Source organism: Microplitis mediator, chromosome 3 (genome assembly GCF_029852145.1).
Source record: "Microplitis mediator isolate UGA2020A chromosome 3, iyMicMedi2.1, whole genome shotgun sequence".
NCBI lineage: Eukaryota > Metazoa > Arthropoda > Insecta > Hymenoptera > Braconidae > Microplitis > Microplitis mediator.
The window spans coordinates 21,794,400-21,808,872 of NC_079971.1; the positions used below are offsets into that span (position 1 = coordinate 21,794,400).

The 14,473-nt window shown below is 30.7% G+C and overlaps 2 protein-coding genes across 6 annotated transcripts; both read left to right on the plus strand.

Annotated features, from left to right (window-relative positions):
* The first annotated feature begins 516 nt into the window (after positions 1-516).
* LOC130665322 (alpha-latrocrustotoxin-Lt1a-like) lies at positions 517-6,936 on the plus strand. Of its 5 annotated transcripts, XM_057465655.1 has the most exons (4): positions 517-700; positions 2,375-2,632; positions 2,979-3,070; positions 3,427-6,936. In XM_057465655.1, the coding sequence occupies exon 4, from the start codon at positions 3,523-3,525 to the stop codon at positions 6,706-6,708; it is 3,186 nt and encodes a 1,061-aa protein (XP_057321638.1). In that variant the 5' UTR covers positions 517-700; positions 2,375-2,632; positions 2,979-3,070; positions 3,427-3,522; the 3' UTR covers positions 6,709-6,936. The 5 variants fall into 5 exon arrangements, with proteins under 5 accessions (XP_057321638.1, XP_057321640.1, XP_057321636.1 ...); XM_057465657.1 differs by lacking the exon at positions 2,375-2,632; XM_057465653.1 differs by lacking the exon at positions 517-700 and having other exon boundaries at positions 1,984-2,632.
* A 1,093-nt stretch (positions 6,937-8,029) lies between these two features.
* Positions 8,030-12,855, plus strand: LOC130665321 (alpha-latrocrustotoxin-Lt1a-like). The gene is made up of 2 exons (XM_057465652.1): positions 8,030-8,533; positions 9,375-12,855. The coding sequence occupies exon 2, from the start codon at positions 9,466-9,468 to the stop codon at positions 12,823-12,825; it is 3,360 nt and encodes a 1,119-aa protein (XP_057321635.1). The 5' UTR covers positions 8,030-8,533; positions 9,375-9,465; the 3' UTR covers positions 12,826-12,855.
* The last annotated feature ends 1,618 nt before the right edge of the window (positions 12,856-14,473 follow it).

A 14,473-nucleotide genomic window follows, 5' to 3' on the forward strand; every position in this document is an offset into this window, starting at 1 on the left:
TTCAAATTTAAAATTATGTAAAACAATACCGCGTAACTCGAGTGTCATTATAGATAAAACTGATGCCACATATCGTTATATTTTCTTGTTCCTTCGAAATTGTACATTCTGCAGTTACGCGAGATTGCAATTCGTAGTTCGGCGGTATTGCAGTATCACTGATAAATATGTGACAGCTTATAGCTATTCATGTTTGTTAAATTTGATTACCGTAACAGTGGTTTGCTTTTCAGCTGACTGCACTATTTGGAAAATCTCATAGAATCCAATAGATTCTCATAAATTCCCATAGAGATTCTATACGAATGAAAGTAGTCCAAATTCGACGTTCGCAAGAATAAGAAGTGAGAAAACATTGTCTGAAAAATTATGGACTTATGGTTGTCCTGAGGAAAGCTTGAGATTTTTTTCCCGCCATCATTCTTTCTCCTTCTATTATAATATTCTCAAAAAGATATTCTGCGCATGCGCAAATAAAAAAAAAAACATTGTGGTAGAGGTAGATTAATTGTGGTCGGGCAAAATCCCAAACTTTCGTTGGGACTATACTGTAAATATTTTTTGTAAACATATTTTCTGTTTTAATTTTACGATAAACTCTCTGAAAATTATTATTTTCTTCGGAAAAACTCTAAATCACAGTGGTCTAAACTCTAAAAATATAAAGCGGACGATTTTTCTGGATAATTGGATATTACTGGTGAGCATAACCCTAATTAAACAACTGAATTCAATCGAATTGAACAGAATTAAATTTTTAATTCTATTTAATTCAGATAAATTCTGTTAATTCAGTAGCTAACTTATATATGAATTCTGTCTAATTCGGCAAGAAAACCAGAATTTGTCCAAATTAAAACGAATTTAAATAATTCTATTCGGTTTAATTCTGATTAATTCGAAAATAATTCTCCAATTTCTGGTTCTGAATCCGAATCAAACTGAATTAAAACGAATTTGAAATTTTTAAATCGGTTTTATTCTGTTTAATTCAAATTCAAATTTTCAATTCAGTTGAATTTTATTTACCAGAATTTGACAGAATATAACAGAATTAAAATTTTTAATTCGGTCGAATTCAGTTTTTAATCAGAGAATTCTTTGATTAGTACACTGTAATGTCATGTCAACACTGTAATATTTAGAATTGAATTAATTTAATTATACTTTTGTTATAAAATAATTTTAAACAACACTTTTCTTATAAGTTATGTGCATTTTTGCACGACTCATAATGCGGGGCATTAGAGAGTGCTTTTTACGATCGAAAATTTTTTTTCGCCTCCTTGTTTTTTTTACGCTTAAAAACAATTATGTTTAAACGTAAAAAAAAAACTAGTATTAATTCGACACAGTTTAAATTGTTGTGTTAAATTCAACACATTGCGTTTGTGTTAATCTTTAACACAAGTTTTATGTTAAATAATTGAACACATAAAATCTATTGTTTTGACAGGAAATTTGTGTAAATTTAACAGTCCTCGTGTTATGATTAACTAATTATTTTTAAATATTGGCTCTTTTTTTCCTCAAGTGTTCGTAGTTACCGATCTTTCCCCTAGTCCGTACGCAGTGAGAACTAGTACTAACCAAGGTTACTAGAATTACTACTATTCTAGTAACCTTGGTACTAACTAGTACTAGAGTACACTCATAAGAATGTGGCTCTATCTAGTGTCCTCTTTAAGCCTGTGCACATGCTAAATGTGGAGTGAGGGTGTCACTTTTCCATAAATTCAAAGGGCTTTCAACATGTTGTGAACAAGTTGATGTTCAACTAATCCATGCGCATGCGCAAAGGTGACCAGAAATGACCACTTTTTCGTGCCCTGTGAGAGCACAAGCAAGTGCCAGAAGCAACGCACTATGGGTTGTTTACAAAGTGACCCGTGCGCATGCGTAAAAATGGAGGAAAAATGATCAAAAACCTGTGCCCCGTGCTAGCACGGGAGTGTGCCAATAGCCACTCTCGAAATCTCCTAAAAATTCAATAGCAAGTTGCATACAAATTGTCGTAAAAAATGGAAAAGTCCGAAGTTGACGGAAATTTGACGAAAAATTCAACGAAACTTTTGTACATTAAACTTTTGCTCAAGCATACTTACTATTAGGGATATTTAGGAATGTTTTCGAAAACAAACATCGATGTATTACCCTGATAGCCACCCTAACCGTAAGTTAACTACAAGCTACTGCCGTATTCTAAAGGTAACTTGAAGGAAAGTGTTGGAGAGCAAGCAGTTACCTTTAAGTTGACAGTAAATTGTCTGTAACTTTTTACTCAATTTGACTACAAGTGTTAATGTCAGACAATGACGTTAAGTTGATTGAAAGTTTCACTTCAAATTGACGGCAAGTGTTTCTGTTAAGTTAGATTCAAGCTACTGCCGTATTCTGAAGCCAACTTAAAGGAAAGTATTATCCAGCCAAGCTTGCCAAAAACTTTCTCGTTAAGTTAGCCGAAAATGTTTCACTGCAGACCTTACTGAGTAAGGTGTGGCTATCAGAAATACTAGACAAAAACTGGATTTCATTTCTACTATAGTGGCTGCACTGGGCATCGACCATGAACCAGCAGATGATCTCCGACGCTCCCGAGAACAAGACGTAAGAACATATTCTCTTTACAGCAGTAAGTGGCACGTGGCCCTCCCGGGACGATAGCCAAGAAGGAAAAAAAAAAAAAAAACATATTCTCTGAAAAATTATGAGTGTGAATGTAGCAGACATCAGACAAATTTAAAATTATTAATAAATAGAGTAAATAATTAATAAAATTAAATTTCAAAAAAATACGCATTTAAAAAATTTCGATATTAATAAGTGCATTTTTTATAACCATTATTTTTTTAATTATTTACTCTATTTATTTATAATTTTAAATTTGTCTCATGTCTGCTACATTCAGACTCATGAAAAATTACCATTAATATTTTTTTTACTATGTTTTGTAAATATATTTTCTGTTTAAATTTTAGGATAAGCTCTCAAAAATTTATTATTTTCTTCTGAAAAACTCTCGATCACACATGTAGAGCGGACAATTTTTACGGATAATTACATATTACTGGTAAGAATAATTTTTTAATTATTACACTGTGATGTAAACACTGCAATATTTAGAATTAAATTAAATTTGATTATAATTGCTTTAAAATAATTTCCAACAAGATTTTTCTTATCAGTTATGTGCATTTTTTTTTTTACATTTAAAAACAATACCAAAAGAATCTTGACCAACTATACTTTATCTTTCGTTGTTTTGTTATCATACTTTTTGGAGCGATTCTGATAGAGTCAGCGCATATTTATTAGTATGAAAGAATAAGTAAAATTAATTTTTCAATTAATTATAGTTCTTATTAAAAGTTTTTGCGATATTATTAATGGTCAACTACCATTTAATTTATTTTTTTTTAATTTCAGCTTAGTAAGTTATTTGAAAAGGAAAGCGAATTTTTAACACCGACTGTCTACGCTGAGTCACAATCTCAAAATCACTGCGATAAGAACGACAGTAAAATGGATGTTGATGTATCTGTTGACAGTACAAGTAAACAATCACTGTACGATGCCATAGTTGAAAACAACATAGAACGCGTTAAAAATTTAATAAAGAGTGAGTTCGGTGTAAACTTTACTTTTGAAGATGGAACTACACCATTATTTCTAGCTGTAATAAAAAAAAAAATAGAGATTGCAATATATTTGATAGATGAAGGTGCCAATGTAAATGCTATTTGTCGATCTACATTGCCGTTATTTCCAGCTATTGAACGCCGTGTAACGTACTATTCGATACTACATTTAGCTATCGAGGAAAGCGACGATAAAATAGCGAAATATTTAGTCGATAAAGGTGCTAACGTGAATGCTGTTTGTAATGATAAATCACCATTACATTCGGCTATTAATCGCACTAAAACTGACATAGCTAGATATTTGATAGATAAAGGTGCTAATGTAAATTTTATTTCGTACAATTTAACGCTACTACATTTAGCTATTGAAAAAAAAAACGATGAAATAACGAAATATTTAGTCGATAAAGGTGCCGATGTAAATCGTGTTTGTGAAGGTATATCACCATTATATCTAGCTATTCATTGCGATGCAACAGAAGTAGCTAAATATTTGATAGATAGAGATGCCGACATAAATTTAATTTCGAAGAAGTATTCAATGCTACATTTAGCTATTAAGAAAAATAACAATGAAATAGCGAAATATTTAGTCGACAAAGGTGCCGATGTAAATCGTGTTTGGGGAGATACATCACCATTATATGAAGCTATTTATCACCAGGCAACAGAAGTAGCTAAATATTTGATAGATAGAGATGCCGACATAAATTTTATTTCGAACAATTTAACGCTACTACATTTAGCTATTGAGAAAAGAAACGAGGAAATAGCGAAATATTTAGTAGATAAAGGTGCCGATGTAAATCGTGTTTGTGAAGGTAAATCACTATTATATTTAGCTGTTTATCACCGTGCAACGGAAGTAGTTAAATATTTAATAGATAGAGATGCTAACATGAATTTTATTTCTACTAATTTAACGCTACTGCATTTAGCAATTCGTAGAAAAGCCGATGAAATAGCGAAATATTTAATCGATAAAGGTGCCGATGTAAATCGTGTTTGTGAAGGTATATTACCATTATATCTAGCTATTCATTGCGATGCAACAGAAGTAGCTAAATATTTAATAGATAGAGATGCCGACATAAATTTAATTTCGAACATGTATTCGATGCTACATTTAGCTATTAAGAAAAATAACGATGAAATAGTGAAATATTTAATAGATAAAGGTGCCGATATAAATCGTGTTTGTGGAGATACATCACCATTATATGAAGCTATTTTTCACCAGGCAACAGAATTAGCTAAATATTTGATAGATAGAGATGCCGACATAAATTTTATTTCGCACAATTTCACGCTACCACATTTAGCTATTCAGACAAGAAACGATAAGATAGCAAAATATTTAGCAGACAAAGGTGCCGATGTAAATCGTGTTTGTGAAGGTAAATCACCATTATATCTAGCTATTCTTTGCGATGCAACAGAAGTAGTCGAATATTTACTAGATAGAGATGCCGACGTAAATATTATTCCGGACAATTTCACGCTACTACATTTAGCTATTCAGACAAGAAACGATGAAATAGCGAAATATTTAGTCGATAAAGGTGCCGATGTAAATCGTGTTTGTAAAGGTATATCACCATTATATCTAGCTATTCTTTGCGATGCAACAGAAGTAGCTAAATATTTAATAGATAGAGATGCCGACATAAATTTAATTTCGAACAAGTATTCGATGCTACATTTAGCTATTAAGGAAAATAACGATGAAATAGCGAAATATTTAGTCGATAAAGGTGCCGATGTAAATCGTGTTTGTAAAGGTAAATCACCATTATATCTAGCTATTCATTGCGATGCAACAGAAGTAGCTAAATATTTGATAGATAGAGATGCCGACATATATTTTATTTCGGACGATTTCACGCTACTACATTTAGCTGTTCAGACAAGAAACGATGAAATAGTGGAATATTTAGTCGATAAAGGTGCCGATGTAAATCGTGTTTGTGAAGGTATATCACCATTATATCTAGCTATTCATTGCGATGCACCAGAAGTAGCTAAATATTTAATAGATAGAGATGCCGACATTCATTCAATTTCGAACAAGTATTCGATGCTACATTTAGCTATTCAGAGAAAAGAAGATGAAATAGCGAAATATTTAGTCGATAAAGGTGCCGATGTAAATCGTGTTTGTGGAGATACATCACCATTATATGAAGCTATCTATCACCATGCAACAGAATTAGCTAAATATTTAATAGATAGAGGTGCCGACATAAATTTTATTTCAGACAATTTTACGCTACTGCATTTAGCTATTCAGACAAGAAACGATGAAATAGCGAAATATTTAGTCGATAAAGGTGCCGATGTAAATCCTGTTCTTGAAGATACTTCACCATTATATCTAGCTATTCTTTGCAGTGCAACAGAAATAGCTAAATATTTAATTAATAATGGAGCTGATGTCAACGGCATGGTATACAAAAGACGACTTTTAGACACAGCGCTTTATAGCAATAGCAATGATATTGTTGAACATTTACTTTTAGCTGGTTTTGATGTTAATGCGAAAGATGGACATGGAAATGTGGCCGCTGATTTTTTTGCAGAATTCCATGCGTTTACTGATCCTGTGAGAGTGCATATTGTTAAATTGATTGCTGCTGATTTTTACATGTGTGAAGAAAATAAGATGGCTGTTGCTAGAAGAAAATATAATTCATTACGTGATTCATGTGCAGAAGAAGTTGAATTGATGAAACAGAATACATTTACGGGAAGTACGCTAACGTATTATGATTTATTACGTAAGCCGCTTTATAAATCAGCTTTGAAACTAAAATTTTTGTTTCAAAATAATCCTGATGCAAAAAATATAGTAGCATCTGGCTTGAAATTTTTATCACGGATTCCTAATTATAATGAAATTATTCAGTTCCGTATATATATGGCATTACAAAGAGCTCAATTATTGGTCCAAGTCGATGACTTCGTTATCGATATTTGTCGAGGTTTATTATTAGATCCAGAAGTCGTAAGAGAAGTTATTCAATATTCAACACATAGGGACCTAAAATTACTATGTAATTCTTCATAAGGCGTCTTATTTATTCTCTACTATTTTATTCCCAATATTTAATCCTTAACTACTATTTTTATTTTTGCATTTGATTTAAAAATGAAAAACAAAAATAAAAAAAAATTGTAAGTTTTAAAATTCGTTTAAACAAACTGTAATAAATGAAAAGAATAATTATTGGATCAAAATATAATTCTAAATATATGTTAGTACAGTTGTGATACAAATAAATATCTACTATAAAATTGTTTTTGCTTTACGAATAAAGTATTAATATCAAATTGAAATAATGAATTATAAATTAATTTTTTAAATTTTAAACCATTTAAATTTAATTAAGTTTCCAAAATGTTGTCATAAGCATATAAAATTATCAATTATAAAATATTTAAAATTTCATAAAAGCCAAGTAATCGCAAAATCTGGTGACTTAGGATGTAAACTGGACTTCCCTGATCAAAAACTCGATTGAAAAATTGTAGTTGTCAAATTATCGAATGAAATATATCATTTCCCGATTTAATGCCGATCAAGATTAAATCGAAATTTTTAATCAGGGGTTAATTCTTCTAAGTATAAGATTTATCGGTAATCGTTTATTTGAATAATTTTGATTTCGGTGTTTTCTCGATTATTAGAAAGCGAAGCCATTTAAAAGTAAATTTTGTATATATTTTTATTATTACAATTCAATAAAATGTAAATAATTTAGTTTTTAACCAAAAGAAATTAATTCGATAGCTTTTTTTTTATTTTGTTCAATTATTTTTGCACTGAGAAAAAGATTTATTTGAGCCAAAGATATCGTATATTTGGATATGGCCAAATAAATATTTAGTTGTGAGAAAGATATATAATATATTTGAGTAGTTTGATTACTTGAAATCAGTGATTTATTTGTGGTAAAGAAATGATCCAATTGCTACAAATAAATAAGGGCTATAAAAATGTCTAGAATTTGAGGGTAAAAAAATACTTTACTATTTTACAAGCCAAATTAACAAGAAATTGATGTAAAAATTTGCCTGAAAATTAACGAAAAGTTTTTTCTAGTAAACTTTTGAAGTGAACTTGCATTTCTAATTCCGGTTGTCAATTTACATTAAATTGTATAGTTAGTTGTATACGAATTGTCCCCAAAAATGGAAAAGTCCGAAGTTGACGGACATTTGACGAAAAATTCAAGGAAACTTTTGTAAGTAAACTTTTGCTAAAGCAAACTGTGCTATTAGGGTTGGTAGACAGTAGAATACGCCATTACAAATATCCTGCTCGTAAGTGGAAATAATAATGAAGGTTGGGGATTAGAGATTCAGAAACTTCGAGTGTTAAGGCTGGGCCGTACTAAACGAATTTTTGAATTTTACTTCTCTTTTAATCAAATTTATTAATCAATTGTTATTACAGAAATGTTTATAGCTTTCAAAAAATGTGAAAGACAAACTTTAAAAAAAACTTCGAGTGTAATTTTCACTGGTGATAAATTTTCGAGGCTAACCTACATACTTAAAAAAAATTAATTCTAGTTTTATTCAGTTACGAAGTACAATAAATTCATGAAAAATAAATTTATTAACTCAGGAACGTGAGAAAAATATAAAGAATAAAAAATAAATTCCCAATCTGAATAATTACTTGAAATATTGAACAGTCGCTAAAAAAAGGAACTAGGGTTGATGGAAAAGACTTTCAAGTTCCAGAGTTTTATTAAATTCAAGACATTGAAAAAGTTGACTAAGACACATGTTATATGCTAGTCAGAATTTATCATTTTTTTTTTTTGGAAAAACTGTTGACCGCACATGTGAACTGGATAATTTTTCAAAGTTATCACACATTACTGGTAAGCATTAATTAAAATACTATTTTGCAGTGTTTTCAACTACTAGATGAAATTAAATTATCTTCATAAAATAATTTCATACAGTATTTTTCTCATAAGTTAAGTAGGTTGTTTTTTTTCTTGACATTAACAAAATAATACCGAGAATTATTTACGACTATAATTTCCCTGTTTAGAAAATCTCATAGAATCCAATAGATTCTTATAAATTCCCATAGAGATTTTATAAGAGTGAATGAGTTCTATGAGAAGTGCTATAGTTAAGTATAGGACCTTGTACATACTGCTATGAGAATCTATCAAATTTTTTAAGCAGGGTTTTATCATTCACTTTGTTATCATATTTTTTAGCGACCCCTGGTGGTTTTGAATCACCTTGGAAACAGCCTGGAAACACCCTGGGAGTGGAAACACGGTGGAATCACAGTGGATCCAGGGTAGTTACACGGTGGGTTTGTGCTATTTTACCACCGTGTATGCATGGTGGTTACGCGGTGTACGTGGAATCAGGGTGGGTACACCGAGTAACCACCATAGAATCACGGTGATATAATGAAAAAAAACCCACCGTTAACCACTATGGATCCACCGTGATTCCAGGGTGTTTCCGGGGTGATTCAAAACCGCCAGAGACTCTTTAACAGCCAGCGAATATTTATTAGAACAAAAAAATAAGCAAAATAATTTTTAATTAATGATAGTTCATACTAAAAGTATCTAAGATAAAACTATTAAGAAATATGTTTTTTATATAAATAATTAATTAAAAAAAAAATAATGCTTGCTAGGTATTATCAAACATTATGCTAAATTATCATTTATTTAATTTTTTGAATTTTAGCCTGGCAACTTGTAAAAGAAGGCGAATTTCTGACACCCGCTGTCCCGGCTGAGTTTCAATCGAACTCACTGCGAAAGAAAACAAAAACAATATGGATACTAATGTATGCATTGGTCGTGAAAGTGAAAAATCATTTCGCGATGCTATAGGTAATGACGATATAACAAGAGTTAAAAATCTCGTAAAGACTGGAGTCTGTGTAAACACCACTTTTGAAAATGGAACTACACCGTTAATTCTAGCTATAGAACAAAACAGAAATGAGATTGCTAAATATTTGATAGATGAAGGTGCTAATGTTAATGTTGTTCATGATCATAAAACGCCCCTGATTCTGGCTGTTGAAAATGATCAAGACGTAAATGTTGTTTGGGAAAATGAAACACCTTTACTTCTGGCGATTGAAAAAAGTAAAGATGAAATTGCTATATATCTGGTAGAAAGAGGTGCTGAAGTAAATGTTATTTGTGAAGATAAAACGCCCCTGATTCTAGCTATTATTAATCACAGAAATAGAATAGCTAAATATCTTATTGATAGCGGTGCTGATGTTAATGTTGTATGGGAAAATAGATCACCATTATATCTAGCTATCGATAACTGTGAAACTGAATTAGCTGAATATCTAATAGATCGAGATGCAAATATAAATTTTATACCGAAATATTTCACAGGGAAAAAGGCCAACGAAAACTTATTTTCAAGGGGGCTAACACTATTACATCTAGCTATTGAGAAAAAAGATGAAAAAATAGCAAAATCTTTAATAGATAGAGGCATTGATATCAATGCTGTTTGTAATCAAATATCGCCCTTTTATCGAGCTCTTACAAAAGGTGAAACTGATATAGCTAAATATTTATTGGATAAAGGTGCCGATGTAAATCGCGATTGTGAAAATACATCAGCATTATATCTAGCTGTTTATCACCGTGCAACGGAAGTAGTTAAATATTTAATAGATAGAGATGCTAACATGAATTATATTTCTACCAATTTAACGCTACTGCATTTAGCAATTCGTAGAAAAGCCGATGAAATAGCGAAATATTTAATAGATAAAGGTGCTGATGTAAATCGTGTGTGTGAAGGTACATCACCATTACATGAAGCTATTAATCACTGTGCAACGGAAGTAGCTAAATGTTTAATAGATAGAAATGCCGACGTAAATTTTAGTTCAAACAATGTAACGGTACTACATTTAGCTATTGATAGAAAATGCGATGAAGTAGCAAAATATTTGGTAGATAAAGGTGCCGATGTAAATCGCATTTGCGAAGCTAAATCACCATTATATGAAGCTATTGATCACCGTGCAACGGAAGTAGCTCAATATTTAATAGATAGAGGCGCCGACATAAATTTTAGTTCTAACAATTTAACGCTACTGCATTTAGCTATTGATAGAAGATGCGATAAAGTAGCAAGATATTTAGTAAATAAAGGTGCCGATGTAAATCGTGTTTGTGAAGATACATCGGCATTGTATGAAGCTATTAATCACCGTGCAACGAAAGTAGCTAAATGTTTAATAGATAGAGGTGCTGACATACATTTTATTTCGAAGGAATTAACGCTACTACATTTAGCTATTTGTAGAGGAGACGAGGAAATAGCAAAATATTTGGTAGATAAAGGTGCCGATGTAAATCGCATTTGTGAAGCTAAATCACCATTATATCTAGCTCTGTACATACATGCAGCGGATTTAGCTCAATGTTTAATAGATAGAGGTGCCGACATAAATTTTATTTATAACAATTTAACGCTACTGCATTTAGCTATTGATAGAAGATGCAATGAAGTAGCAAGAAAATTAGTAGATAAAGGTGCCGATGTAAATCGTGTTTGTGAAGATACATCACCATTATATGAAGCTATTAATCACTGTGCAACGAAAGTAGCTAAATGTTTAATAGATAGAGGTGCTGACATACATTTTACTTCGAGGAAATCAACGCTACTACATTTAGCTATCTGTAGAGGAGACGAGGAAATAGCGAAATATTTGGTAGATAAAGGTGCCGATGTAAATCGCATTTGTGAAGCTAAATCACCATTATATCTAGCTCTTTACAGACATGCAGCGGATTTAGCTAAATATTTAATAGATAAAGGTGCCGACATAAATTTTATTTCTAACAATTTAACGCTACTGCATTTAGCTATTGATAGAAGATGCGATGAAGTAGCAAGATATTTAGTAGATAAAGGTGCTGATGTCAATCGTGTTTGTGAAAATACATCACCATTATCTGAAGCTATTTATCACCGTGCAACAGATTTAGCTCAATATTTAATAGATAGAGGTGCTGACATAAATTTTATTTCTTACAATTTCACGCTACTGCATTTAGCTATTGATAGAAGATGCGATAAAGTAGCAAGATATTTAGTAGATAAAGGTGCCGATGTAAATCGCATTTATAAAGCTAAATCACCATTATATCTAGCTATTTACAGACAAGCAACAGACCTAGCTAAATATTTAATAGATAGAAATGCCGACATAAATTTTACTACGAACAGATATACGCTACTACAGTTAGCTATTCTTAAAGGAGAAGATAAAATAGCGAAATATTTAATAGAAAAAGGTCTTGATGTAAATGATGCTCTTTGGAAAAGACCAGCGGGTATTTGTAGATGTAGTGCAACAGTCAGAAGCAACTGTAGGATCGTTGAATATTTAAGACACAAAGGTACTTATGTCAATGCTGTTAACTGTAAAGATAAATCGCCATTATATTTAGCTATCGAGAACAATAGAACTGAAGTGACTAAATACTTAATTGATAATGGAGCTGATGTCAACGACACTTTCAACAAAAAACAACTTTTACAAGTAGCGCTTGAGAAAAATAACAGAGATAATGTTGAATATTTACTTACATCTGGTTTTGATGTTAATAGGAAAGATGGAAATGAAAATGTGGTGGTTGATTATTTAAATACATCAGATCAATTTTATGATGTTACTGATACTGTGAAGCAACATGTTGTGAAATTGATTGTTGCTAATTTTCACGTGTGTGAAGAAAATAAGATGGCTGTTGCTGATAAAAAATATGATTCATTACGTAATTCATGTGCAAAAGAAGTTGAATTGATGAAACAGAATTCATTAACGGGATGTACACTTACGTATTATGAGTTATTGCATAAGCCGTTTCATAAATCAGCTTTAAAACTAAAATGTTTGTTTAAAAATAATCCTCAAGTAAAAAATACATCTTCCGGCTTAAAATTTGTATCACAGATTCCTTCTTATGAAAATATTATTCACTACCGTTTCAATAGAGCATTAGAAAGAGCTAAATTGTTGGTTCAAGTTGATGACTTTATTATCAATATTTCTCAAAATTTATTATTAGATCCAGAAGTCGTAAGAGAAGTTCTTCAATATCTAACAAATAGGGACCTAAAATTTCTTTGTAATTCTTTGTAAGACGTCTTATTTATTTTATAGTTTTTTATTCCCGGTATTTAATTTTTAACCAGTATTTCTACTTTGATACTAAATTTAAAAATACTAAACAAGAAAAAAGCTGTAAATTTCAAAATTCGTTCAACCAAACTGTAATAAATAAATCTAATGATTGTTGGATCAAAATATAATTCTAAGTAGATCTAAGTACAATTGTAACTTATAAGTATCTTCTGTAAAATTATGTTCACTCTTCAAACAAAGTATTAAAATAAAATTGGAATAGTAAATTATAAATTAATTATCTAAATTTTTGATTGATTAATTAGTTATATCCTAATAGCACAATTTGCTTGAGCAAAAGTTTAATGTACAAAAGTTTCGTTGAATTTTTCGTCAAATTTCCGTCAACTTTTGACTTTTCCATTTTTTACGACAATTTGTATGCAACTTGCTGTTGAATTTGAGGTAAATTTACTGCCCGAATTAGAATGCAAATTCACTTCAAAAGTTGACTAGAAAAAAGTTGTCTTTAATTTTCAGGCAAATTTTATGTCAATTTATCGTTAATTTGACTTGAAAAATTTTTAAGCATATTTTTACGCTCAAATTGTAGACAATTTTACGTATAGATTTGCTTACCTTCTGAAATGGTAAGAATGAACATTACTGACCGTTTTTTTTCATACAAGTTTACCTCAAAATTGAAGAAAAATCAACCGCAAATTTTTGTTTTCAACTTTTGCTGTGAAATTGTCTGCAAATTCGGGCAGCAGATTTCAGGTAATTTCAACATCAAATTACCGTCAATTTCAATGCAAAGTGGCTATTAGGGTAAATGTTTAATATATAGAAATGCCGACAAAAATTTTATTTCAAAGAATTCAACGCTACTGCGTTTAGCTATTCATATCAGATAATTGCAATTCTGGTGACTTAAGTTACACAGTAAAAAATATTGTGTATTTATGTCGATAACGGTTTGTGTTAAAATTTGTAGTGTGTTAAACTAACACAAAGTTTGTGTCACTTTATTTTGTAACATAAAAAATGTGTTATACACTCTTTATTAACACATTTTGTGTGTTACTGTGGAATTCTTTGCGCCCTCTTGTGGCGATATTTCAACATAATCATTGTGTTAAAAAGGGGTTACACAAAGTTTGTGTCGAAATTTCAACACAAATTTCGTGTCAATCGTTTTTAACACACAAACTGTGTTCATTTTACACAATATTTTTTACTGTGTAGACTTCCCTGATTAAAAACTTCGATTCACAAATTTCAATTATAAAATAATCGAAAAAAAAGATTTATTTGAGCCGACTAAGATTTATTTGAGCCAAAGATATTGTATATCTGGATATGGCCAAATAAATATTTAATTGTGAGAAAGATATAATATATTTCAGTACTTTAATTGCGTGAAATAAGTGATTTATTTGTGGTAAAGAAATGATCTAATTGCTACGAATAAATAAGGGCTATAAAAATCTCTACAATTTGACGGTAAAAAAATACTTTACTATTTTCCAAGTCAAATTAACAATAAATTGATGTGAAAATTGACCAAAAATTTTTTCTAGTCAACTTTTGAAGTGAATTTGCATTCTAATTCGGGTAGTAAATTTATGTCAAGTTGTATAGCAAGTTGTGTATAAATTGTCGT